The following is a 25,967-nucleotide window of genomic DNA, read 5'->3' as shown; positions in this document are numbered from 1 at the left end:
GTCCTCATAAGTGGTTCGCCAGATCTATACATTGGGTCTTGCCAAGCTATGTAAAGGATGCTTGGGAATACAATTGTATTCCATGGAGTTAGTTCCATTTATCATTGATGGAACTGCGTTGATCGTCTTGGGTGTGTATGACTCGCTTCCGCAGATGTTTTTTCAATACCATCACTTTCTCGTACATTTGTGTATTATACTTATTAGAGTAATATTATCTTAAAGCTCCGTCCTTCTCAAAGCTGCAGATTTGTTTTCGATCAATTCGATTTCATTTCTTCAATACGAAGGGTAATATTTTAAAATAGTTTCTTCATCAATTTTCCTCGAGCGATTTTCTAGCTCCTTTTTATAGTGTTTTGTGCTACTTCCACTCTTCATTTAACTGTACAGCCATGTCAGAAACACGTAGAATTATTACCCCTTTTAATACCAACGCACAACTAAAGCAACTCAGCGAGAATGCATTATTTCCTCAGCTTGCCTACGTGCATTCGTGCTGTTCCCTTCTTGTTATTTTTGTTTTGCATGCATTTTCCACGGCTTGCAAATTTTACGACCCCAACCGTACGTATAAATATAACATTTAATTATTCATCCTGAAAGAAGAGCCCCCGGTTTTTGGTGTTGAATATTCAACGTACTACACTTTATTTTCCACTACATTCTCCCTGCATATGCGGCTGGCTTTACATTATATGGGCTCACGTAGCGCTTTTTCCCTAACAACGGGCCGGATATTACTACTGGTCATTTTTCACCAGCCCTGTTATTGTGGGTGAAGTACTTAAAATAGTTGGGCTGTGTTTATTACCATAATCCCATATTAAACGTCCGCGTGACCATGGGTGTATTATGTTTTTAACCTACTTGAATAACGCGTTGGAATGTTGCTGTTTCTAGCACAATTCAAGGGAATATTAAGTTTCTCGGAAATTAAAGTGCATCGTGGCAGTGCTGGAACGCGATCGCGGCAATGTGTCATTTAATTAGCATCAATAAAGAATGTTTGGATCTTATCTTCGTAGGCAGTAGAAAGGAATGTCGTAAAAGAAGGAATGACACCACTCCATGATGATTGCGGTTAATGATTGTACGGTTTATGCGGGTTGTGACTGCGCGAGCATGTTTTGGTTTTGTTTATTTGAATGCTATGAATGGTTAAACTTATATCGAGCTTTGAAACAAAATGATACTAAAAAATACAAAATATATCGCGACCAACAATCGAAAAACCATTCATTTGGTAAACAGAACATTAATAGCTTAAGTAATAATAAGAGTATCCATTCATATTCAATTGATGATAATTTTAGAACACAAATCATCTATGGCACTCACTCTGTCACCCGGACTAAGGGGTTTTCAATGATAAAACTCACCATCGCCATCATCAGCATCATCATCTACTGCCCGGCCCCCATTACATATGGGGTTGCCCAGTCCGCAAACACATTCGCTTGACGGTTATTTCATTATTGTTAATTAAATAGCTTCATCGCCGGCGTTTGCAACATCGTACCCGGTGTGGCAGCAATCCTTACAAGACGAGCTGGGCGGTCTCTTCTGAAAGCGATCTTGTTAAAGATATCGGCGAGCGGGAATGGCCGCGCTGGCCAAATGATTCCACTATCCATTGCGTATCGTGACACCAGGGTGTGGAGGGTTGCTAGGACGCCAACACAAAACAAACAGACCGGCCAATTAATATAGATCTGACGGGGCCGAATTAAAACGAGATTCGTTTGAAGCGACCGAGCCTACTCGTCCCTGCTGTTTTTTTTTGCTGTGAGTGCATTGCAAGGTTAGATAAAGTTGCGTGACATCGCCAAAAAGGGTTTATATATCTTCATTATCGATCGGCACTGGGACGCGGAAAAGCGTTCGAAATTTAAGGCACGACACAACACGCCGACCATCGTTCAGTCGTGAGAAGTAGTTCGAACCTGCCGCAAGCTGTTTGGGCCTGGTCGGAACCGGTTGATTGTTTCCAGCCCGACTCTGGCGTTTCTTTTAAACACACAGTGTATCGCTCTACAGCTCTACAGCCAATAGAGCGGGGTTCCTTTCATTCACTGTGGTGCGGATGGATGGGTGGCCCTAGCGGGCGGGTGGTGGGGCTACTATTTTATTATAATTGATGCCAAAACCGATGACGTATATACACGCGGGCGGTTAAAAATATGTTGATTGAGTAGTGCCCGATTGGCTCGCGGGCAGTTTCGTAGTGGCACAGTCCAAGAATACCATCGAACGCGAAGGCCTTCGTACGATGGCTTGATAACTTCATTCACTCTGGAGTTTGGTTGGGTGAATGTGAATAACAAACATAAAGGTAATAAAGTGTGTTAGTGAGCGTCATTCCAGGGAATGGATGAGAGTGTTGGATTCTATTTGCCTTTACGCTTCATTGTATTGTGGATGTGGACAAATATTGGCATTACTTTATGCCTTGGCTTTGTTTATTTCGAATGTGTATTTGTAAAAGTTAGCAGTTTTGTAGTAAAAATTAGCAGCTTATATCTTAGTAGCTTTCATACGTCAACATTTTTTTAGATTCCAATTTAATTTAAAGATTTAGATTTAGATTTAATTTCTGTATTAAAAGCGAAATTATTTAATTCATAAATCAGTTTCACTTAGTTGCATATAATCTCAAAACAATTTTACAGAAGATGACGGAAGATTCAATACAAGCTGAATAATTCATTCCGATTGCACTGAATGTTGGATACCAGATTCCATATTTCGAAGATTTTTATTTTCTTAAGGCCGGGGGGCATTGTCCGTACTCGCTAGTGTAATTTCGATTTTCACTAGCGCATCTGGCGGCGGCTGGTGGAAGCTTTTTTTGGTAATCGAGCCAATGATCGTGCCGGATCTCAAATTTAAGTAGTTTTTTTTTAAGTATTATGATGCGAAAATTGCTGAAATCCTTGCACAACAGATTTATCTTTCAATTACAACACATTTCCAGCCTTGATTAAGAAAAAAAAATGCAAAAATAACATATTTTCTGAAGCGGCTCCAAATAGTTTGGTAAAATGCTTCCAACAGCCGCCGCCAGACGCGCTAGTGAAAATCGAAATTACACTAGCGAGTAGGGACAATGTACCCCGGCCTTTAGATTGTTTTTTTTTGTATTTATTTCCTCTTTAGATGTGTTGATGTGTTTTGCTATCAACACGATTAAATAAAAGAGAGAATATTATTTGTATTAAAAAATAAAGAAAAAACATACAAGACGAAGAGATAACTACCAATCAAAACAAAACAAAAAAAAGACATTTTTTCGACACACGTCCAACACAATGTTGCACAAATTGGTTAAATTTGCATTCGTCTGAACAACCGAACGCTGTTGAATAGCTTCCACCAGTTGCTGGATGTAACTGCAACAGCGCTAAATGCCTGGTGGTTTATTGCAGACACACGCGAATTCAACTTGTAGCGGCTAAATTGGGCCATTGCACTGTACAAAACGAAACAGTATGACGGACATACGGAGGAGAATTATGATTTCTGGTCGCTGGTAAATAGCAACACAACACCGGAGGGAAGTGTTGTCGTCGTTGCGGAATGGGTTGGAATATTTTAAGGATTTTATATTCATGGTTGATAAGTAAAATGGATATAAAGGATTGTATTGGCACTATTTTACAAATACTTTAATATAGTTTGTGAATAAAGAATTGCAATGTAAAGTACAAAGGCGATCCATTTTATAACTTCACTGCGTTAAGGTGATAAAAGTTGTATAGCTTTACTTTACGGATTAACACAATTTCTTTATCTTTAGGACAGTTTTCAGCACAATTTAATTAAAGCCAAAACCCCAAAAAAAGACTCAATTTTCATGGCAGAAACGGCTTTCGCTCGTCTAGATTACAGGGAGGGATTATGATAAATTAAGCCCCCTCGAAAACGATACAGTTTCTACTGCCACTCACGGTAAAAAAACAGAACACCAAACGCAAACAGTATAATTCGAACCGGATATCGGGACACACACCACCACCACCTTGGTGAAGCTCGTGACACTAGCCGCCCTCGGTCGGTGGGACGATTTTGGTGCGAAAAAATAAAACTGCACCCCGCATTGGCCGAATAGGTTTATTTATCAAATTTTATGCCAAAACGAACGCTCCCGTCGTCGCTGCTTCCCCACGGGGAGAGGGGAAAGTGTATCCCTTGACAGTTGACAGTTGGATATGGAGCGGAGAGAGAGAGAGAGGGGGGGGGTTCGTGTATGAGTGATGGGGTCACCTTTTTTATTTAGCTTCTCCTCTTTTACTGTACACTTGACGTGGTGCTTCAAACGGTGTCCGCGCCCGGTGCCGAGCCGTTGCGGTGCGTCGTTGCGGTTGTTGTGCTGCCGGGACATGCATTTGAGACCGACCCGACCGATCCACGTACGCACTCCCATACCTCACACGGCAGCAGGGCAGGAGGAGGAGAGCAGGTTTGGTTAGGTAAATTCGTTCGATAATATATTTTTAGTTTCGTCGTCGTCGGCCACGGGCAAGGTTGTCAAGGGTGCACCAGTAGTACGCAAAAGTCCGTGCACAGCCCGAGCGGACTCACGGGAGGGAGAGGACGTTATTAAATAGACATTTTCCAGCTGTAATTGTTTGTTTGTTTGTAAGGTTTCCGTTTTGCGTGCCGCACTCTTTTGAACGGCGGTCATTTGCTTGTGAAGGGTAGGTCATGGCTGAGATTTTATTACCTCTTCCCCTTCTCAAAGTACAGTGGAGTTTCAAAGCAAAGCAGTTTAATAGCCTTAATTTGAGTAAATAAAGATGTGAGAGTGCTGCATGATTTGTTTACTCTGCACTATTGCCAATCACTATAAATAGTCGAAAAGGGATCAAAGTGAATGAGCAAATAGCTACTGAAATGCTATAAAATGTCTGCTATAAAAATCCCGAATACTACATTCATGCTATAGTTCATTCTGGAAAATTTGTATGTTTTAGGCCTTGAAATTCATTTTATATGATTTAGGAAAATATTACGACATCAATTACATACATTGTTTTATCAAAGAAAATAAAACGATTTTAATCTCTTTTCATTGAATTCGCCTAACAAAAAAATCCTACTTCCTATAAAAAAAGTCAACCATAACGACGCTCAGAGCACCATGCCTTCAAGCGGAAACGGGCAAAAGTGCAACGTTCCATATCATAAATCATAATTAATTGAGTGGCAAATATTCGTCAACGATAGTTCACGCCCATGGCTGTTGCTCTTGTCCCTGGGACGTGCTAAAAATACAAACCGTTCGCCCCAAACCACCAGCTCATACACTCTAAGTATATGAGCGATTTGTTTAGTATTTGGCTGATGATTCTTCTTGCTGCTAGCCCTTCAGAATCATTTCATTTTATTACCCGCCTGTCGAAGATGACACAAAAAAAAGAGTCGACAGTCATACTTCTACCACCATCCTCCTTGGGCGAAAGAAGTACTGTGTGTGATGGTTCGAAGAAAAATCGAAGAACAAGCAGTGAAAAAACTGGGTCAATGCCAGTCAGTACTAATTAGTGGCCCCCGACAGCTGGCGTGTGTGTGTGTGTGCAAGGAGGGCGAAACTTGAAGCTCGTCCAAGTAAGCGACACGACTTTCAGCTCAGGTCAGCGAAACTCTGAGTCGTATCGTACCCACCCACTGACCGACCGGCATCGATTGTTTGAGCACGGCACCTACTAATGGACATGACAAACCGAAACGCTCCTCATAGTAGAGGGGTGAAACTTTCTATTCCTTTGGGTGAATAATGGAACGGTTTGAATTTTCCTTTCTCACTTTTACCCGGCGTAGGGTGCCCTCTGGTGGAGAGTAGCAGGATTGTTTTATGGCAAACAACGATAAGGATATATTTATGGCACGAATCCATACAAAAGTTCTCTTAGTTTTTTTATAGCAAAGCTCAACTGAAGCTTTCCTATTCGTTTCTGCATATCAATATTCTGACTTACTGAAATGGCCACAGCAACCTGTTGCTGTTGGAAAAATGTTACAGACGGTGTTAATTATAAGTTTCGCTACTGCAGCCCATAAACCATCGCGTGTTTATTTAGTCTGTGCAATAGTGTGGACGGGAAATAATTTTAAGTTGAACGTTCGCCGGGGTATAGGTTCGTGTAAATTATGCAGTTGTTTGATGCAGCTAGTCACGCGCGACTAGCGACTGCGCTGCACTCTGCGGGAAGGAGCAGCTGTTATTTGGAGGTTAGCGACCTTTGTAAAGGTGCCTAATTGCGAATGCATGTAATTGGTAGGTTGGATAAATAAAACCCTTTAAATTTGATTACTACAGGACATAATTTTTATAAAACAATTACCGAAAAAGGACGAATTACAATAACTGATAACGGGTAAATGTCTTATAAACTGTGGAGCGTAGATTTTTGGGATCCTATTTTTGTTTTATTCTCCCTTTTTTTTTGCTCTTCAACGTAACACAGTTTATCGTCCTACCTCTTCCTGCTACGATCCTTCCTCTTTACGCGTGTTTGTCCCGTGTCCCATCTCCATCCTTTTTACGAACCCTATTCCCTTCTTTATCGTATTAACCTCTACCGAATTGGTTTCGCTTCATACGCCGAGACGCGAAGGTGCGTGCAACAGAGTTCATTTATCGGAAATTGAAAATTCATCATCGATAGATAACGGCCCACCTGCTGGCGCTGAAAACATCGATTTCAACCGAAGCGTACTACTGCGTACCGTTGTGTATGTTTTTTTTCACATATACACACAACAAAAAACACGAGTATTGGAATTTGAATACCATCAATTTCGCTACCTGGAGGCTGCCACCGCTTCAACAATCATTTGCTTCAAGCATGAATTTTCATGGAAAGTGTACTCCACACCCGCCAGATCGGTAACGATTTACCCGTTGCGACTGGCTTTCCCACGGCCAAACCTCCCCTCGCCATTGAAGTAGTGCTTTCATGTGTAAAATCCATTTCCGGATTACGGCGTGTGTTTGTTTTTATATCACACATAAATTGTTCCGATCTCGAGAAGCTCGAGCAGAGGAGACGACGGACACAACAAACACTCACTTAGGGGGTTTTGGTGAAAGCTTTCAAGGGGTTCCGAGTGTTTGTGTGTGTGTGTGTGGTTGATTTTTATCATCGAAAGCCCATAATCACATTGGAGGAGGATAGGGTCGGGCATCGATACCTCTGCGAGCAGTGAATGGTTGTGTTGTTACAGAGGATTTAATCACTGTTATGATCCGGTTGTGAACGATGATGCTCAAGTCAATGGATAGTAGCTATTTGGGTTGGGGAGAAATGATTAAATTCTCTGTTATTATGTTATGACTGTACCCCGGATTGTTCCTTAATATGTTTGCCCATACTTTTGCTGATCACTCTTATATTTTATATTTTTTTTATAGTCCGATTTTTTTCACTATGAAGACCAATTTTACCAATAAGGACTAAAACACGATTATAATTATGATTTTCATGATATATTTATAACATCATAATACATTTTTTGTTTCATTCAGGAGGAACGACAAGATCTATCTTTTTTTGTTTATTTATGATTATTTTTTTATATATTCATGATTATCTTTTATGTTATGTTTATTATTATTATTATTATTATTATTATTATTATTTTCATTATTATTATTATTATTATTATTAATATTATTTTTATTATTATTTTCATTATTATTATTATTATTATTATTAATATTATTATTATTATTATTTTTATTATTATTATTATTATTTTTATTATTTTTATTATTATTATTATTATTATTATTATTATTATTATTATTATTATTATTATTATTATTATTATTATTATTATTATTATTATTATTATTATTATTATTATTATTATTATTATTGTTATTATTATTATTATTATTATTATTATTACAAACTTCTTATCACATGGTTTCTCATGATTTATTGGTTGCTTTCCATAGTTTTTTGGTGGATTCCCATCTATTTTTAGTATCTTCCAACGATGTTTTGGGCGTTTCCCAGAACCTTCTGGTTCAATTGTATTCATATCCAATCGAGCGATATCAATACATTATGGGAATGAACCAAAAATCTATGAGATACGATGAATGCATCGTGAGATGAGTCCAAATAATTATGGGAACCGACCAATAAATCGTTGGAAACACTGTATTCTTAAAAATATATTTAAATTATTTTCAAATTAAATTCAAATGAACAGTTTCCATCATTGCATAGTGGGAATAAAAACGCATTCAAATTTGTACACATGTTCAAAGAAATACAAACTCATGCATAAGCCATACCTCGACTTTGTTGCATCGAGCGAAATCTACATAGTTGTTCTTACTCTTAACACACCACTACTGACGAAGTACATAAGTCACCCTTTACTTTCCACTATGCAGCACACAATAAGGGCGCAAGTTGTGTGCGGAACTCTCAGGCTAAAACATATCAAAATCCATTTCCCTACCTAGCGCGCAACACACTGACGCTTGGTCGCTGATCCGCGCATAAAACATGGCACTCCATTCCGCTAGAGCGCCGGGATAGAAGTTATGTCGCGCGGTTTTTTTTTTCTTTTATAACTTGCCATGCCGTTACTTACAATCTTACAGCCATTACGGGCGCCGCCGGTGTATGTGGTGAGGGACCTCAAACCAAGCTCACGAAGAAGGGCCAAGCTCCTTCACATTTCACCATCGACAGCGCGCCGCCAGTGCTGAACGTTCCTATACGCTCTCTATACACAGGGGTTTCAAGTTTGATGTTGTTTGAAGTTTGGGTTGTTTTTGTTTTTATTTTTCCTGCCCCATGCCCTCTACTCTCTGTAAACTTGATGAATGTAAAAGAAAAACGAAAAGCACAACCCTTGCTACAGAGGAGGGCTGGTTTTTAGTGGATGGATCGAGCTAGAATCATAACCTGTTGTAAGGTTGCACACGCTCGTAAAGTGGTGGACCCGGCTCGGTGCTGTGGGCGGCGTTGAGCTGGAGTGGGGCACAGCAGCGATGGTAAGAAAAAAAGCTCTAAAGCTCAACAGCAACGGTTACGAGTTGTATGCGGAGTTGTGTCCGTGATACACTCCAGAAACCGCAACCGCGGCTATGAAAAATCAAGCCGAACAGGAATGCTTCGATTTTTGGGCCCCGTGATTCCCTTGTACCTTTTGGAGCGGCTAGCAGAGGGGAAGGCATTTCTGCGGCAAAGCGTGTGTAGTAAGCGTTTTGAAATGTGCTCTGAGCATGAGTGGAATAAATAAATTTTGGCAAAACTTCTGCACCGAGATCGGTCCGATTGGATAAGCGCCCGGAGAATGTTTGCCGTGCGAGCGAGCGAGTGGAAGAGTTTTTGCATGGAGAGCATATCGTGCAGGTGAAATGTTTTGCTACAACAAAATAAAAAAAAAAAGCAAAGCGACCCCGGGAGCTCTCGTATGGCTATGTATGTGGCTAGGCATATTTTACCGTGCCTTATAATTTCTGTTTATTATTTTTCTCACGTAAGAAGTTCATTCCTTACCGCAATGATTTCCATCAATCTTGCGACGATGATTGAACGATTGCAACACACGGATTGGAAATCAATCACACTTTAAGGTGACTTTTGCGCTTGATGTGTAATTTGCTCTAATTGTCATGCAGAGCGTTTGGCTTAATCCCATGTTCCGGTTTGAATGCGTGACCGAGTCCAACATGCTTCAGGGCAGCTAAAAAAAATATAAAAATAGACGTCCAGGAGCATTATTTGCCTATTTATTACACCTTAAAACTATATCTTATACTAGACTGTAAAGGGACTTCTAGGGACTTTATATTACACCTTAAAACAACAAACATTCTGAATAATGAATAATAGAAATAATATTCTTTCTACTCTTACAGGTAAGAAACCAATTGGAAAATGAACCTTTCTCGTATTTTAATACAAACACCTGCACCACGCAATCTAAAGGTATGTATGTAACAACCTGTTGCTTCTTCGACGTTGTTGTTCTTCTGCTCGGTAAAACGAGCACAACTTCAGCCGCACTTCCGGATACTCCGGCAACGGCAATACCGTGCGTGGCCCCCGCACGCGTTCCTTGATTGCGCACGCGTTCGTCGTTTGCGCTTCCGGAAAGCGTGTCTCTTCCTTCCTGTTCGCGGAAGAGCAACACATTTCGATTCGTTCCGATTCCATGCCCGCGCCTTTAACACGTCGAGGCATCCATCGGCTTAGCGATAGCATCGCACCGGCAAAGCGTTTGCCAAACAATCGACGAAAGGAAACAATTATCGCAGGAAGGACTGCCGCCGCCCGCAACCGTCTGCGCACATCCCCTCTACTGCTGCACCGTGTAGATGCTCATATTTCCACTGTTTGTTGAATGAAGGCGAGCAAAACTAGCCACCCCTAACCGTGCTACAATCCAACCATGCCCCTCGTGTCCGATAATTGATTTCAACCCACTTCTCACAGCACGACTCACATCCACGGCGTCGCACATTTTGCATCGCGCTCCGTGTCTCGATGATCGCTTTTCTCTCCCTCGGGCTCGAGTTTTCCTCGCAGCAATAGACTTCCGCCCAGTTGGAATGCTTTATTGGGAAATTGCTTTCCATTGTTGTACCTTGGGTTTGACGGGGCTGAAAGCTTTCCCTGAACATGCCCCCAGCAACACCCGGGTAATGGAAAAGCACCGTTGGAAAAGAGATCCTTCGCGAAGGAAAAAAAAAACTCCCATACGTCCGAGAATGGAGAAGTGAACCACCACAACAACAACAAAAAATCCTATTCTCGCTGAAAAACTGGGAATTAGAGAAAACTGATCCCTGCATCACACACGTGTCGTCGCCGACGTGTGAACGGCAGAGAGGCGGTGAGGTCGCGAGTGAGGAGCATCATGCTTTCCCAAACATTTTCCCTCACTGCCCCTATCCATGTTGAATGGCGAGCTCAGCGCGTTCAAACTCCATAATGGGAAGGAAATCGTTCGTTTTGCCATCCACTTCATCCACGTCGGGATTTTGAATAGTGTCCGGGGGAGACACACGACCAGCGTAAGGATGTTGCTGCTGCTGCTGCTCGGGACCTTTCGGGACTTTCATGCGGCACCTTTTGCAAGAACCCAGTCAGTTTAAGGACCCAGCTAACACCGTTGCTTACTAGAGATACTAAAACGAGAGTGTTAAGGGATACTTAAGAGAAGTTTTACACGATTTTTTTGTATGAGTCTTTCTTGTACAAGAATTTCGCGTCTATACAAACGTTGAAAACATTTTTAAAAAAATTCTAACGAGACTTTTTCTAACGAGCACAAAACATAAAAATCCTACAGGACAGGGGAAACTTTAAGAAGAGAAAATACGAGCAGACGCCACAGAGGAAGTGTGCAAAGAAAATATTGTTCGGGAAGCCATTAGATTGGCTATCGTAGTGTGGCGTAAAAAGAGCTCCAGCAAGGTAGATACACCACAGCAAAGTAGGGTTATAAAGTGTTCATTTTTAGGACGATATCAATTTGGAAAAATGTGTTACTCTCTTCCGTTCAATCGTGTTTGCTGAGGGTTCGCTCAAACATTATGAGGACAAGTGTAATACACACACACCTTGGAGTGTAAGGCACTAGTGATGGGCAAAACGGCTCCGAAGCCGGAGCCGGCTCCGACCGGCTTTTCCTGACCCAGCTGAGCTGCCCACGGCTCCGGAGCCGGCTCTGGACGGCAGGAGCCGGCTCCGCACCAACGGCTCCGGAGCCGGCTCCGCACCAACGGCTCCGGAGCGCCGGCTCCGCTCCGGAGCTGGCTCCGCTCAACGGCTCCGGAGCCGGCTCCACACCCACGGCTCCGGAGCCGGCTCCGCTCCAACCCAACGAAGACACACCCAACCCAACGAAGAGACCAACGAATGTTACACAACGTCATGCATGTCAATACTGCAATCACATCGTGTATTGGTTTCCACACGTGCGAGAAGATATATTAGTTTTTTTATTACGCTATCATACAATGATGTCTCTATTGAACCGTTAGTTCGGAGCCGTTGGTCTGGAGCCGTTGATTCGCCGAAGCTCCGCAGCCATTGGAACGGTGCCGTGAGTACCGTTAGTCCGAGCCGACTACGGAGCCGTTTGCGGAGCCGGCTCCGGAGCCGTTGGTGCGGAGCCGGCTCCGGAGCCATTGGTGTGCCCGGAGCCGGCTCCGGAGCCGTCGGAACGGAGCCGGCTCCGGAGCCGGAACGGAGCCGGCTCCGGAGCCGTCGGAACGGAGCCGGCTCCGGAGCCGTCGGAACGGAGCCGGCTCCGGAGCCGTCGGAACGGAGCCGGCTCCGGAGCCGTCGGAGCGGAGCCGGCTCCGGGAAAAAGTCGGAGCCGGCTCCGGAGCCGTTAGTCCGGAGCCGGCTCCGGAGCCGTAGGTGCGCTCCGAAACGCCCATCACTATAAGGCACTATAAGGAAATTAAGATTTCGACTACAAAAAAAATATCTTCTTTGTGGTTAGAGCGCTTTTTGTGCGATAAAGGGATTAAAAAAAAACATGTTTTAAACTTAAAATCTGATCAGAATACGATACGATAAAATCTGACTACCTAATAAAAGAAAACCACGACCAAAGAGAGACACATTTGATACACACGAAAATACATCCTTTAGATCCATTACCCTTCTTCGTTTATTCATAGCTACTTGCTGTAGGCTTGTGCTTTCCCGATCAGTGCCGGTAAGGCTTCAAATCAAAAGGACATGAATGCCTTTACCTCACTATTTCGCTTTTCGTGCGTTGACTCCATTACGCATGCAACGGCGAATGTGCTTGAGATAACGCAAGCGACCAGCACCGGTTGTTCGTTTCGAAATGGCTTTCTTAGACCATTTAACTGAAAGGAAAGAATGTAAAACAAAACGATGGATATTACGGATCGTCAGAATCGTCGTGGTACTGTAAGATATGTAACTGAGGGGTATGCGCAATTCAATGACAGCGCTTAACCAACTACGTTACACCAATTAAGCAAAGCCATTCTTTACTCACATGATCGCATCTTAGCCGCCGGAAAGTTACAGCTAGCGCACCGTTTCTTTTGCGTATGGTAAGATCGTTTTCCACACCGATTGCACAACGTGTGGCTTTTGTTGCGCCACTTTCCGAAGCTGCTTGTCCCTTTCGTCTGCAAGATGGAAATGGGAGTTAACGATGAATTCGGATCCTGATCTCTCGCCCCGATCACAAGGGTATTTAAAAACATCATCAAGAAAGGAATGTTTGCCGTCATAAGCGAGAACTTCCGCCGTCACAAATGGAAGCTGATCAATTCACTTCAATTGATCAGCGCGGTTTGCTGCAAAAAGCTAGAAATATCTCTTCCAAAGCACAAACTTACCATCTTGATATACTGCACAGCTTTATAAATACGAATGGTGCTGAGAAGCAGGAAAATAACTGGCCTAAATTATTTAAAGGTATGGCGCAACTCTGATCTCTTTGACGACAAGAAAATATGATGAAAAAAAACCAACCAAAAAAGATGTTGCCAACACAATCTGATCCTTCACTTGTACAGTAGAGTCCTAGCTCGCCGTTATATGTTTTGACAGCCGAAGCTGTCAACGCAGCGTTCAATTTGGCAGTTGCGCACTTGTAAACAGTTTTAAACCAAATTAAAAAAGCCACAAAAAATAAAAACAACTAAAACAATACTAAAAAATGTAACTAAACTCATTTTTGCAGCGCTGTTTGTATAAACAGCTATATTTGTAATGATTTACATGTTTAATTAACAACAAACAAAACATTAATTATTTGTACTGAGACGAGATTGCTTATACAGTACTGCTGTACTCCATTCCCCCCGAGATAAAACCACTATTCCAGGGAAATGTTTTCCTGTATGTGTTTTAATTTCTGTCCCATTATTGTAATACGATACATAATGCAACAGTAATCCCTGCAATCGATTGAACGACATCGAACTGATTGCCCTAAACAGCAACTATTTAAGATAGGATCGGTGGGCAATAAATTCCCCAATCTCTGTCACAGAGTAATGGACCCGAAACATGAAACCGATAACAGCTCTCCTCTCCCACACCCCGTCCCCTCGTGGTCGCACGTAAATTCTTAAAATTGTTCCCGGTACACCCGGGCACGCCAAGGGATGAAATATGCAAATCAGGTCACATTAATCCATGTCGTAGTGGAGAAAAATCCCATCCCAAGCACTAATCGGGATAGCTGCCGGGGCCCATCATCATATCCCCGTTTTCTGCAGTCGCATTTAACCCTTCATTATTGGTGTGCGACCCCAGAGTGAAAATTTATGGAAATCAGAGTAGAAATTCTTCACTGTGTTTTGCTTCTTTTGCCTCGCCTTTATCCCGCCCCTGCCTCGGTACATATTTTGCTGCGGGCAATTCAATTCGAGCACTCCTGTTGCGTACCGCCCATTAAGTGTCCCACACCCAGTGCTTGCGGACACGGGCGCGAGGGGAAGGAAAAATGGAAAGCCAATAATAAAGAAGGTGCGTTTATTGAAAGTTGTGCACCTGTCCTGTGCGGAAAGGGAAGCCGGGGGGTGGGGGAAGTGGGCAGTAGGTAGTGAGAAGATGTGGGATGTGATGGAAAATAGAACGGAAAAGCGTTGACGATTCACTAGCCTTCCTCGTCGGAGAGCGGTTGACCGCAGCGATTTTGTGAGTGGACGATGGATGATGATGATGATGATGATGACGATGGTAGTTGATGACGATGATGGGCTCTGGATCGTCCGGAACAGTTTTCAGCGCGGCTGGGAGAGGACGTCACAGCGGTCCGGTCGGTTTGAACCGTCGGGTCAGTCGTCAGTCTTACTACGACCGGTGTGAAGTGTGGTTCAGGGGCTTCATCTTCATCGCGCTACCACTCTGGTGAGCGGGTATAAACCTGTCCGTCACGGTGAACTGGAGCAATTATGGTTTTTAACTTCTTTTTTATTGTGCAACAGTGGAAAGCCACAAAGAAAAGTAGAACCACAATGGTGGACAAAATGGACTGTTTAAGAAAACAAACTGTGAGGTTACGAAAAGGGCACACAGCAGACGCTCTTGGAGAAAGTGTGGTTGTGAACGCGCTTTCGCTAAGCGCTCTTAGTTCGCGTTCGTTACGTCGTGAACTCTGCAGCAGTACAGTTTGTACCAACGCGGAGCGGAGTATTAGAAGGAGTGAATGGTGAACGTATAACTAATGGCCGATGGTTCGGGGTGTAGTGGTGACGAATGGCGCGCGCGAAGTATACATACCGAAACGCTGTACTAAGCTCGTGGAATATGGTAGAAAACGTGCTGGAAAATGAAGGATTATCACTTCGTGAGCGGTAAAGGTAACGGTTCGTCGTTACCACCCGCGGAGTACGTTGAGCAGAAGTAGGAAATGAGTACAGTGGGTGGTGAGCTGTGTTGTATAAGTGGTGATTTTAAATGGTCATTTCTATGAAAATATGCCTTTTTTGGGGGGGGGGGAACCATCAATCTTTTCTGAATGAATGAATAGCTTGACTCTTGGGGCGTTTACGATACTAATTATTCGATCGATCATTTTCATCATCACTATTTTGAAAAGTATAAAACTGTGTGACTATACATTAAACTATTCTTGCGAGAGTCTTTTTTGAAGATTTCATACCTAAAAGGAAAGAGATTAGAACAACTAAGCTGATGTTCTTCTATTAACAATTATTAGACCGGTTCTGGAATTCTGGTTTGAAGGTTAAGCGATTGTTCACATACCAAGGATGCATCACTTTTAGTAGTTAAATCTCGTATGATCCAATCAAGCCGAGCATTTTTTTAATGATCAATGATTCATCCAAAACCATGGCACGAGAATGATCCAAGAAGCTAAGAAAGATGAAAGAATGATAGATTGGCTCCCACAAAAAATGGCTTTATTTGAATCATTATATTTCACGGGTTTATTTCGTTTAATAATGATATATTCACTTAATTTATCTTCAACAAAAAGTCACTGCAAGATTCATTTAATAAATTAGATTTCATCTATAGTCATTCCCGAAATATGCGGTTTGTGCATCACTTCGAATATTACGTTTTTCTGCTAATATACATTTAATCAAAGGTGATTTTTTTTGCATTAAACTTTTTACACTTTTTTACACTTTATTTTATCCGTCTGTTTAGCGGATTTTTTGGGAAAATAACAATTTATTTCGCATTTGATAATTATTGAAGCAAATTGTATTAATTTGACACACTAACTGTCAAATTTATAAACCCGCGTATGGGGCCCTTTCCGTTGTAAGTTCGTAGGCTAAAATTTCAGCCTGTCAGCTGTTTGCATTGCATAGCAGTTTTCGAGCAGCTATCAAAGTGTGTTTAATATACAGGTGGGCTTATCCCAAGGTGTATGTATTTAGAAGGGCGATTTTTATCGCTTCTGCTTCTGAATGAAGATTTTAAGAATGTTTTGTGTACTCGTCAAGCCTCCAGAAAGCTTGTTTGAGCAAAAGTTTTCACCCGTTCTGTCAAAAAGTGATGTTCAAATTTGGTTATAAAACACATGCTATGAGATCACACTTTGATTCTGGATTCCATCGTCAGATCTCTTTAATGCACCTTGAGATAAATGTAAACACCACCGTGATTTTCCATTTTTTCGAGCAGGTACTCGAATTTATTTCTAGCTTTGAGGCTAGAATAATCTAGACTGAAAATAGCAGTCTAGTTTTTTGTGTGGTTTTGTATGGAGTGTTTACATGATTTCAGCCTCCAACTGTCAAACTCCATGCAAAAAACTGACTAGAATCGTGAAGGGCCCCTATATCAGAATCCACGTAAGTCGAGAATCGCGTAACTCAGGATCAGACTGTAACGCCAAGTTGTCTAGAACCCCTAAATGTATGCAATCTTCGTACCATTAGTGGCAATTAAGCGACTTGCAGTAAATTTAAAACTAATCATTGACGATTCTTTAGGTTCATGTTACCGATTGAACTTACGTTGACAGGAATGGACTTGGCTTCATATAATTTAAGTGAAAGTAATGATTAAATTAAAGCTTGTTTTTGTAGAACATAAAATTATTATCTGTAATGTAAAGTTACTTGCGATGTACACATGTTTGCACTGAGGAGCAAACTTCATAACGAAAAGTTCTTCAATTTCTCATTACTATCTTCCACAAACTTTCCCTCTGTACTATCGTATATTGACATAAATCGAACTTTTGTTTGTTTGCTTTATTTCCCCTCCCGGCTCATTTTAAAAGCAATTTTTAATGATTGTTTTCACGCTCCAATAATGCGCCCTTAACAAGAAGCTTCTGCTGGATCGCTTTCTACAACTTTTAAACAATCATCCTGCCGGCTTAATGGCATCGATCGTCGCAAAACTCACCCCGCAAAAAACGGGGAGGAGCGGCTCGGAAGACGGATCGACACGTTCGACGGTAAAATGTAATAATCAAGCTGTTGCGGTACCAAAGCAGAGCCGAGCGCCATCGTCATCGTTGATATCCCTTTCGCCATTCTTGCGTACGTACCGCCCTGCAAGAACGCGTCGTGCAGGAAGCAAAAGGTGCAAAAGTAAATAGCACCAGCAGCAGCAGCAGCACAAATAAAACAACGCGCAAAGCGAAACTCGCGCTCATTCTACCGCTTCGTCTAACTATCGGAGCTCCACCTTTGCTGCTTTGCCGTGCAAAAGCAAAAGCGTTTGCCCACCTCGCACACGGATAAGCGCGGAAAAGCGTACGATTTTTCCTCCCTCCTCCATTCGGGGGGCGGGTGGATGAAACGGGTGGGACGGAGCGGCAAGGTGGCCTTGTGTGCGCCGTGGAGGATACGGAAAACCCGTAGAAGCGCAAAGCCAACCATCGTCGTGCCGGGGCGACAATCGGTTTGGCGTTTCGGCTGACGGCACAGTTCTGCTCGAGCACTGTTGCTGGCGTGTGGCGTTTGTGTCTGAGGGTCCGGTTCGCTCACTCGTGCGCGCACTCACCGTTTTGCCGTGGCTAGAATCCGTTGCATTCGCGTTTCACCACCACCGAGGGAGCCACTGCCGATGGGAAAGTGTTGTTGCTGGAAAGGAAATCTGAAAATCGCGTCTGCCGTCAAACGATGCGACACTGCATTCGGCTCGATTAAATTGCACCGTTGTGCACGGGTTAGTTATGTTCCCCTGTGTTTGGAAGCTCCCCGTTGAAAGGTTATTAGTCAGTGAGTTTATCACGTTCCTGGTTGCGAAGGAGAAAGTGTGATAGGACGTCCGTCACCTTCGGTGCCGCCGTCGGTTGGGTGTTAGACGCGCTAGTAAGCCGTATCACTTTTCCATTAATCCTGGCTCTTACAAACTTCGATTGGTGTGCGGTGAGATGGTGATTAGTGTGTGTGTATGTGTATGTTTGTTTCAACCCGTGCACCGCTCTTGGAGGACGGAAGAAAAGGATGGATCGGGCAGAATAATGACAGGATACTTTCCCATGGAGACGCCTGGTCGTTTGTACAAAAAAGAAAGGGAGTGAAGTGGTTTCATCGGTTTGGAGGGGTAGAAAACAGAGTGTCGACATCGGGAGAAACAGAAAATCCCACAACAAAAACCGAACCGAGGATTTTCTAACGAACCCATCAAACCCAGTTTCCACTTCACTGCGTCCAACTGTGCATCTTGTTGGCGCTCGTTGTCCGACAAGCACTTACGGTCGAATTACACTCTCGTACACGCAGCTAACAGAACAACGGACGATCGTGACAAGAAAAGGTAGTGCATATGAGTGTGTGTGTGTTTGTTTGTGGTTTTTTGAAGTGACTTCAAACTCGCTAATGAATGTGGCATACACACTGCAATGGGCAAGAAAAGTACAAAAAGTGCATTTTGTGAGGTACTGTCCTTTCTGAGCCATGCTGACGAGAAGCGTTACCTTTATCTCGAGTGTTACGGATGAACAGACAAATCAGTGGATGGTCTTTTAAAATAGAAGAAAAGCTGACAGGGTCCAGCTAGCCGACTTATTGGAGCTTGTTTAAATTGCATAATTTAATCACATCCTACGGTGCATCGAATGAAGACTACCATATTGATGATTCAAACACACACACACACAACTGCACATTTCGTTAGGGACCATTTTCGCTTTCATCTCGTAACCTGTTGGCTTTTACGTTGCATGTCAAAGCCACAGGCAGCAGTTTCCCAATCTATTTACCTTTCGTCGCAGGTTGTATAATCAACCACTACCGCTGTCAGATGCAGCGCCATCGTTGGGCTAATAATTTCCTCCCATGCAAGCAGAAAGCATGATTAAATTGTGCCTTGTTGACGTTGGTCCTACTATTTGCACAGCTGCTAAATGAGCAATTTTACAAATGCGAGAGGCGGGAGTGTTGTTTAAAGTGTTGGATTGATTTTACATTTCACTGTTAACACCTGTAATAAGATGCGCTTACAAGTGTGAAATCATCGTGTTTGATAATGATTATAAATTAGCAAAAGCAATAAAAGTACGAATAGCATACCTTCAGGCGCTTTGACATCCAATCCACTATATTTAAGTTATGAATGAGATTTGAATGTAAAAAGCAGCTGTTTTAAATCATAATCTTAAATAACAAAACTCAAACACCATTGGTGATGTTTGGATTATAAAAATGCAATAAGCTGGTTTGGGCTTAATGGTGCTTACAATATCTGTAGCCTAAATGTATGCAAAATTTTAAGCTCTTTGCTGTTTAATACTTTCATAGCTGGAATTACATAGATTTAGGCGCTTGCCAAGGCCTGCAACAATATTACTTAAGCTATATAAAACCCTTTTTCGCCAACGACAACCTTTTCTTCACATATACTCACACTCTCATTATGATTTCTAGTAAAATTTACTGAATTACACATGCAAAAAGGTTACCATTTTTGGGGTCTCCTACCAAACCTTACCATCAAATCAGCTCAAATGGTAAAGCCTGCGGCACTATGCCGTGTGCCACAATGCCATCAATTTGATTGAAAGCCTTTTGAGCAAACACATCCTCCAAAAGCTCTGCCTGCATGCTAAATCACTCGATCTTAGTTGACAGACGTTTCATCAGGTTTTTTAAGGACCTAGAAGAAAAAGAGTAAACCTGTCTCATCATACAATTTACGATGTGTGCTGAATAATTTCCGATGTCGTGTTAGCGTCTAGCGATCTTCTTTCCCCCCCCCCCACTGTTTGTACCCGTACATTGTACCCGAATATTCTAAAGTCTATTTTCCGCGCCCCATTACCATTACGCGTATGCACTGATTGAAGGTTGATTTAATGTGCAAAAAGCGGACGAACCACCACGCTCCTGGAACAACACGAGAAGAATCATCTGTTGGTGTGTGTGTGCGTTGGATGCAGGGACGCTTCTAGTGGCGTCGTGTGTCGTGCATCCAGCCTGCCTTTCCGGGAGCAAAAAAAGGGGGTTTGGCGGGTGGAAGGTTTGGTAATATCCTTTTCGATTTAGTGTGTACATGTTGAATATCGTCTACCTACTATGGCCCCGGTGAACGTATGCCACTCGTCGTCAGTTTGAATGTTCACGTCAACGGTACCAGTCGGCGATGCTGGTACACTAGCAGCGTTTCGAGGGACCCACTTCGGTTGCGGTTAGACAAGTGTGTGTGTGTGTGCGGATGCTAGAGACGATCGTAGCGCACGCAGCTGAGAGTGTATACCTTCCCGTGCGAGTGAGTGCCCGCGTGAGAGAGAGCGAAAGCACAAGAGAACCGCTCAGCAGGAGGCTGACTGGCAGGAAGTTTGTTTGTTTTTTGGTTGAGCTTTAGAAGAAACGTGTTTTAACGAGAATTGTGGTAAAAGTTTGCTAATTGGGTGGGTTTTCTAGAGCAAGCTCTCGGTAGTGTAGTGCCATTAGAACATGTTTTAGTTTTGTGTTGAACAATATCAACACGTTTTCTTCTCCAGCGCTATAAATAACTTTGTGTGGGCCAGATTTTAAAATAGAACCGAACTGAAATGCGTGTGAAAGCTCATCCTTCACCGTTAAAAGGATTTGCGAGTCAAACGTCAAACCGGTCGGCCTGCGGAGCGATCGTTCTGCTACACACTGTCAGCGTGAAAATCTCACCGTCTAGGGAGTAGTGTGATACCATCAGACCGCCATCCGCCTTCCGGAAGTCTCTGCCCTGGCAAACCCTGGCAGCGTACCGTTCGACATGGGCTGTATGATTTAGTATTCAGTTGATTGTGCATCCTTGATGGGAAAGGACATACCGACCGCGCACGAGCAAGGCGTTACTTCACTCTGGTGCTCGTGAGTTCGGACGAGTGAAATTTACACTTTAGCGTTAACGGCATCATAAACACAACAGCAACAAAAAAACAGCCCACAGACGAGTGACCAGTACGTGACGTGGTGTTGGAGTGGAAAGAAAACGCTAGACCGCAAACGACCACCGAATAAAAACGAAATTACAAACGGAGTGATTTCGTTTGCTGTGATTTGAAGTGCGGGTTGGGATGGCTGTGTGTATGATGGCTGCGTGTGAAAAAGCAGTGAAAGTAGACGAATTAAAAGAGAAGCCAAAATTAAGTGACAATCTGAGCGGCTCTACGTGTGTGGCTCTACCGTGCTTGTCGAATCATTAACGCCGCGGACAAATGATTAACGCGGAGCAAAGATTTCGTACAATAAACGTTACATTACACGGACGGAGCGCGGATGGCGTAGCGTGCAATCATCATCGTGCCTTTGGCAGCTAATTTTCGATGCACCAAACGTCGCAACACCATCGCTGCACATTAAACATTCTTCCCGCGTCGAACGTCCAGCACGCTTGCGGCAAGGTCGTCAATTGGTGGTGGTAGGAGATAGGGTCGCTCGGTTCTACCCGGTGGCCATCTCGTGTGTGTGCCGTTTCGCCCTTTGTCAACGCTCCCCGGTTGGCTCCAGCGTTGTTGGCCCGGTTGCAGCTGCAGTGCCTGGTTGGAACTGCAGCACACATACACCACCGGGGTCACGTTTAATTTAATTAAATTGAGGCACGTTCGGCGGACGGTTCTTCGCTTCGGTAAGCGACTGGTGGTGCTGGTGGTGGTGCTGGTCAAATCTAGCCACAAAAGCTTATAAAACGCTTCTGGTTAAGAAATGCACCATAAGCTGTGGAAATGGAAGTGCAATGATAGTGCTCGTTCGGTTTTTTAAATGCTAAAACACGGGAGACTGTGAGAATGTTTTGGTTGGTGCAAATGATTTATTTAGTAAAACGTGCAATGTTATGCGCTTCGATACATAAGGAAGTAAATAATTCATAGTTACCTTGAGGCACTTCTGCAATGTAGTGTGCAACACAATTTTATATAGTATTTTGACAGTGCCATTGCTGTTGTTTTAATATGACAGTAATGTAATGCGTATTGCATACTTTAAGGTAAAATAATGAATGTTCAGAAACATTTTATGACAATGTAGTTGTTAAGGGATGCAAACACGATACAATATCTTAGAAAAGACCTCTTTAAGATTTAAATCGACAAAAAACAGTTTACACAGAAAGCTGCTCCAACAACTTACACAGCTCAAGTTTCCTGCGGGCTTCACAAAACGGCACCAAATGGCACCAAACGGCACCAGCACTCTTTCAGTTCAGTTTCCACAAGATCAAACCCTCGCGCAACAAAAACCATTGCGCTGACAAGCTCCCAGCCCAACATCACCGTCCACCGAAAACAGCTGTAGTGGACTGGCTGTGTGGGCTAGTGCCGCGTGTGTTTGCTACTTGCCTTTCGTTTGCCTGGTAAAATGTTGCATTCCTGCGGACAGCTGCCATGAATTTTAATTAGCTAATGTGCGCTACATCTTTCCGGGCCCGTTTCGACCACGGTGGTTGAACATTGTCCCCGAGACACAGAGCAAGAGCGAAAGCAAAGAAAGAAAAACCCCGATTTAAAAGAAGCAAACGTCAAGAGCAGCAACCGTCATAAATTTGCGACAACAGCAAAAAAAGTATAAATTCTTCGCGGGCGGTTTGTGTGGGTTGGGAAGAAACATCATCCCACCGGTTGGGCAGTGGCAACATTTTCACACCAGTAGCGCAATTTTTCTTAAGCTGGAAATAATTATTCCACGATGAAAAGGGATTCCCGGAGTGGCGGCAACAATAGTTGGATTTGGAGTGGGAAGCGCAAAAACAGAAGACGAGGTATGATCGAAAGCTTCGTTTGCATTGCAATGTGGTTTGTGCCCGCGGACGGCTTCACGCCAGCCTTTATTGCGCGTATTTCAAGCTCAAGACGGCAAACAAAGTATTTTTCCTCCAGTGGATCTGTGCTGCGTCCAACCGTTCGGGCCCGAAGAAAGCAAAGCGATGGAAGTGGTCCTTATGCAAAGACAACGACGACACACACCGACACCCACCGAAACAAACGATGCTTGACTGCCGAAATTGTAAAACCCGTCTGTCAAGTGGGTCGATTTGCAAACTGCACGGTGGGATTGGTTTTTCTTCTTCAGATCCTCTCATTTTCCCTTTCTTCGCCTCTTTTTCATTCGGTGCTCTAATTCATCAAAAAAGGATAAGCTGTGGCATTTTGCTTACTGGCCGTGTTTGTATGCCGTGCCGAGTAGGGCTTCGTTGCGCCGGGTAACTTATTTCTCGCGTGTTGATTTTCAGATGGATTGCTTTGCTCTTTTGCCGTGCTGATGTCTCACATCTAGCCATTTGTTACCCTGCTTGTCTGCCCGCAGTGTCTGTAGCCGAACGCAGTGACACGGTTGTGAACATGGGGTGTCCGATCGTGGGTGACTCGCTCTTTCTCAAACTGTCCCAATTGAGTTTGAAATGTTGATTGGTTTCGCGGGATGAATTGGAGAGGTTTACGGATGCAATTTACCGTGACACGGTGATGGACAGCCCGAGCGAGCTTGGGTGTAAGGTTAAAGTTTCAAACTTTCAGACAAATGTTTTCAGTCACTAGAAGACATTCGTTGCTTAACTTTTGTTCTGTGTTAACATTTAGCTTGAAAGAAAACGAAATGTTATTCTTTTGGTTTTATTTTGAAATGTTCTTACATAAATTGCATACTTACGGGCGGATCTGTTGCATCTGCATCAACATTGAGAAAGATTTACTTATGCAATCCGCACAACAATACTGCCATAATTAGCGTTGTTGCGATGGATTTTCTTTAGCGCAAGATTTTATGAGAATCATTTGCAAAGTATTTTTTTTATGGTTAATCTGATTAAAGCATTATAATATTGAGGACCTTGAATATTTCACTACGCCCTGGTATTGTTGAACCATAGTCTAGACGAAATTTAAGATCTTAAGAGCTTTATTGATGCATGAATGCCAGGAGATTATATATGCCGATCACTCCATACAGTCCAATAAGATTACGGTTATTAGCTCTGGATCTGAGCTAAGAAGAATTCTTATTATATTTTAAGCATCAAGTGTGTAGGATTACATTAAAAAGACCCTTGGGATTCGACTCGCTGTAACTTGCAAAAAGTTCAGCAATTGAATTAAAACCAAATAAATAAGATTCATTGTAGCTGCTTCGATTTTACACCCCGAAACTTGCTAACTCTCATCACTCCCGGTAGCGTCATGCTTAATGAAGTAATTGTATTTGATTATTTAACACAACCCGCAAACGCTTGCCATGCCAGACACAGGAAGATTGCCATTAAACATCCTTCCTTGTTGAACCACCATCGCACCATTGCGCCCATCTTTCCCCCACCTGCCTGTAATCGTTCGACGTCAAAACACGGAACAACCTTAATATTCAATTTCAACCCCCCGAAGCAATAATTCAACTAACTTTTCTAATTGAATTCATTGAGGCGCTGCCGTAACGTTTTGGTGGCTTTGGCCGCCTTCCGCCCGACCACCGGATAGTGCTTATCCTGTCTGTAATAGCTTCGTTCGGGGAAAAGGCGTCATACACACACATACACACACACACACACACGCCAAAAAGCTTTCCTGCCGAAACAAAATGCGCTCAAAATCTTTTGCTAGCTTAAGAGACACTGCTGCACCCTGTATGAACCCAAAGTTCATATGAGAAAAGGCACATCAGGCAAGCCTTCAAGAAGCTTCTCAGCAACTTGTTACACACACCCACATACACACACACAGCGGCACTTGTGCCTAGGGATGAATAAAAAATGGATAGTCTACTATAAATCTAATTTGATGTTTCATTCCTCATCGAAGGTTCGTCGGAGCAGACTCCATCAGCTCCAGCGTCCCACATAACCCGTCGGAAGAGTCTATAACCGACTGCTCAATCTATTTCACCGAGCGGCGGCATGTTTCACTTCCGGGCCCGCCCGGTACCAGCAGTGTGGGTACTATGCGGCTCCTTCCGGAGCCAGTCAAAAGCCACCGGCGGGTGAGTGGGGGTGATGGTAAAGTTTATTTTTGGGTTCCTTTGCCTAAAAATTCACCCTGCTCTCCATGGTTGCTGGTTGCAGCACACGCATCATCCTGTACGCCTGTGTTATTGGCTGGTCGTGCTTGCGCTGTTTGTGGAAGGAAGCAATAGTTTCATCCCGCCCCTAGGTCCTCATCCTTTTCGACCCGATCGCGCGATCCCTGTGTGGTGTCGGGTATCGTAAAGGGATGAAAAATCGATGAACTTTAGCAACGATCACCGGCATCCCGATAATGTGGTTGGTGAGAGGGCGAAGTGCTTTATGGCTGCTGGTGATGAAAAATGGTAAAACAAGGTGGGTTAGACGGACTAGCAAATTTGCTTCATCTGTTTCGACCTAGTTCCCGAGAGAGGGAGAGAGAAACGACGAGAGAGAGGGAAGAGGTGTTGTTTTTGATAAATAATCGATCACACTAAATGGCAGGGCGAAAACGAGGGATTTGCAAATGGAATGGTAGGGAACTACATTAAGAACATCCTACAAAACCCGCATACATAACCGCGCACACATTGCGTTTATTAGATTGTGATTTTTATTGTCTTGTTTTCCTGCTTTATT

General features: G+C 43.2%; 2 protein-coding genes across 6 annotated transcripts in view; one reads left to right on the top strand and one right to left on the bottom strand.

Annotated features, from left to right (window-relative positions):
* The window catches only part of LOC120904394 (solute carrier family 12 member 4), a 152,348-nt gene that overhangs the window by 9,517 nt on the left and 116,864 nt on the right, over positions 1-25,967 (top strand). The window contains exon 1 of one of the 3 annotated variants that reach the window (XM_040314344.1): positions 17,912-18,143. The exons of the other annotated variants lie outside the window; for them this stretch is intronic. The gene's annotated coding sequence lies outside the window, so the exon portion shown is untranslated. Of the gene's footprint in view, positions 1-17,911; positions 18,144-25,967 lie in introns of those variants that run through there. 3 annotated transcript variants of the gene reach the window in all.
* Positions 9,482-13,524, bottom strand: LOC120904403 (60S ribosomal protein L37-like). 3 transcript variants are annotated; one of them, XR_005739745.1, is made up of 4 exons: positions 13,370-13,521; positions 13,021-13,156; positions 12,746-12,865; positions 9,482-9,717 (listed from the first exon to the last, which is right to left on the bottom strand). XR_005739745.1 is itself a non-coding variant. In XM_040314357.1 (3 exons), the coding sequence occupies exons 1-3, from the start codon at positions 13,370-13,372 to the stop codon at positions 9,638-9,640; spliced, it is 219 nt and encodes a 72-aa protein (XP_040170291.1). In that variant the 5' UTR covers positions 13,373-13,524; the 3' UTR covers positions 9,482-9,637. The 3 variants fall into 3 exon arrangements, 2 of the variants coding, with proteins under 2 accessions (XP_040170291.1, XP_040170289.1); XM_040314357.1 differs by lacking the exon at positions 12,746-12,865 and having other exon boundaries at positions 13,370-13,524; XM_040314355.1 differs by lacking the exon at positions 9,482-9,717 and having other exon boundaries at positions 12,643-12,865; positions 13,370-13,519.

Source organism: Anopheles arabiensis, chromosome 3 (genome assembly GCF_016920715.1).
Source record: "Anopheles arabiensis isolate DONGOLA chromosome 3, AaraD3, whole genome shotgun sequence".
In the NCBI taxonomy this organism is placed as follows: domain Eukaryota; kingdom Metazoa; phylum Arthropoda; class Insecta; order Diptera; family Culicidae; genus Anopheles; species Anopheles arabiensis.
This window is presented reverse-complemented; position numbering and strand designations above follow the sequence as displayed.

What these genes read in the sequence shown, in the direction of transcription:
- LOC120904403 (XM_040314355.1), bottom strand. An exon ending in GGCGGCTAAGATGCGATCAT is followed by an intron (nt 12,866 to 13,020) that starts GTGAGTAAAGAA and finishes CTTTCCTTTCAG; the next exon opens with TTAAATGGTCTAAGAAAGCC.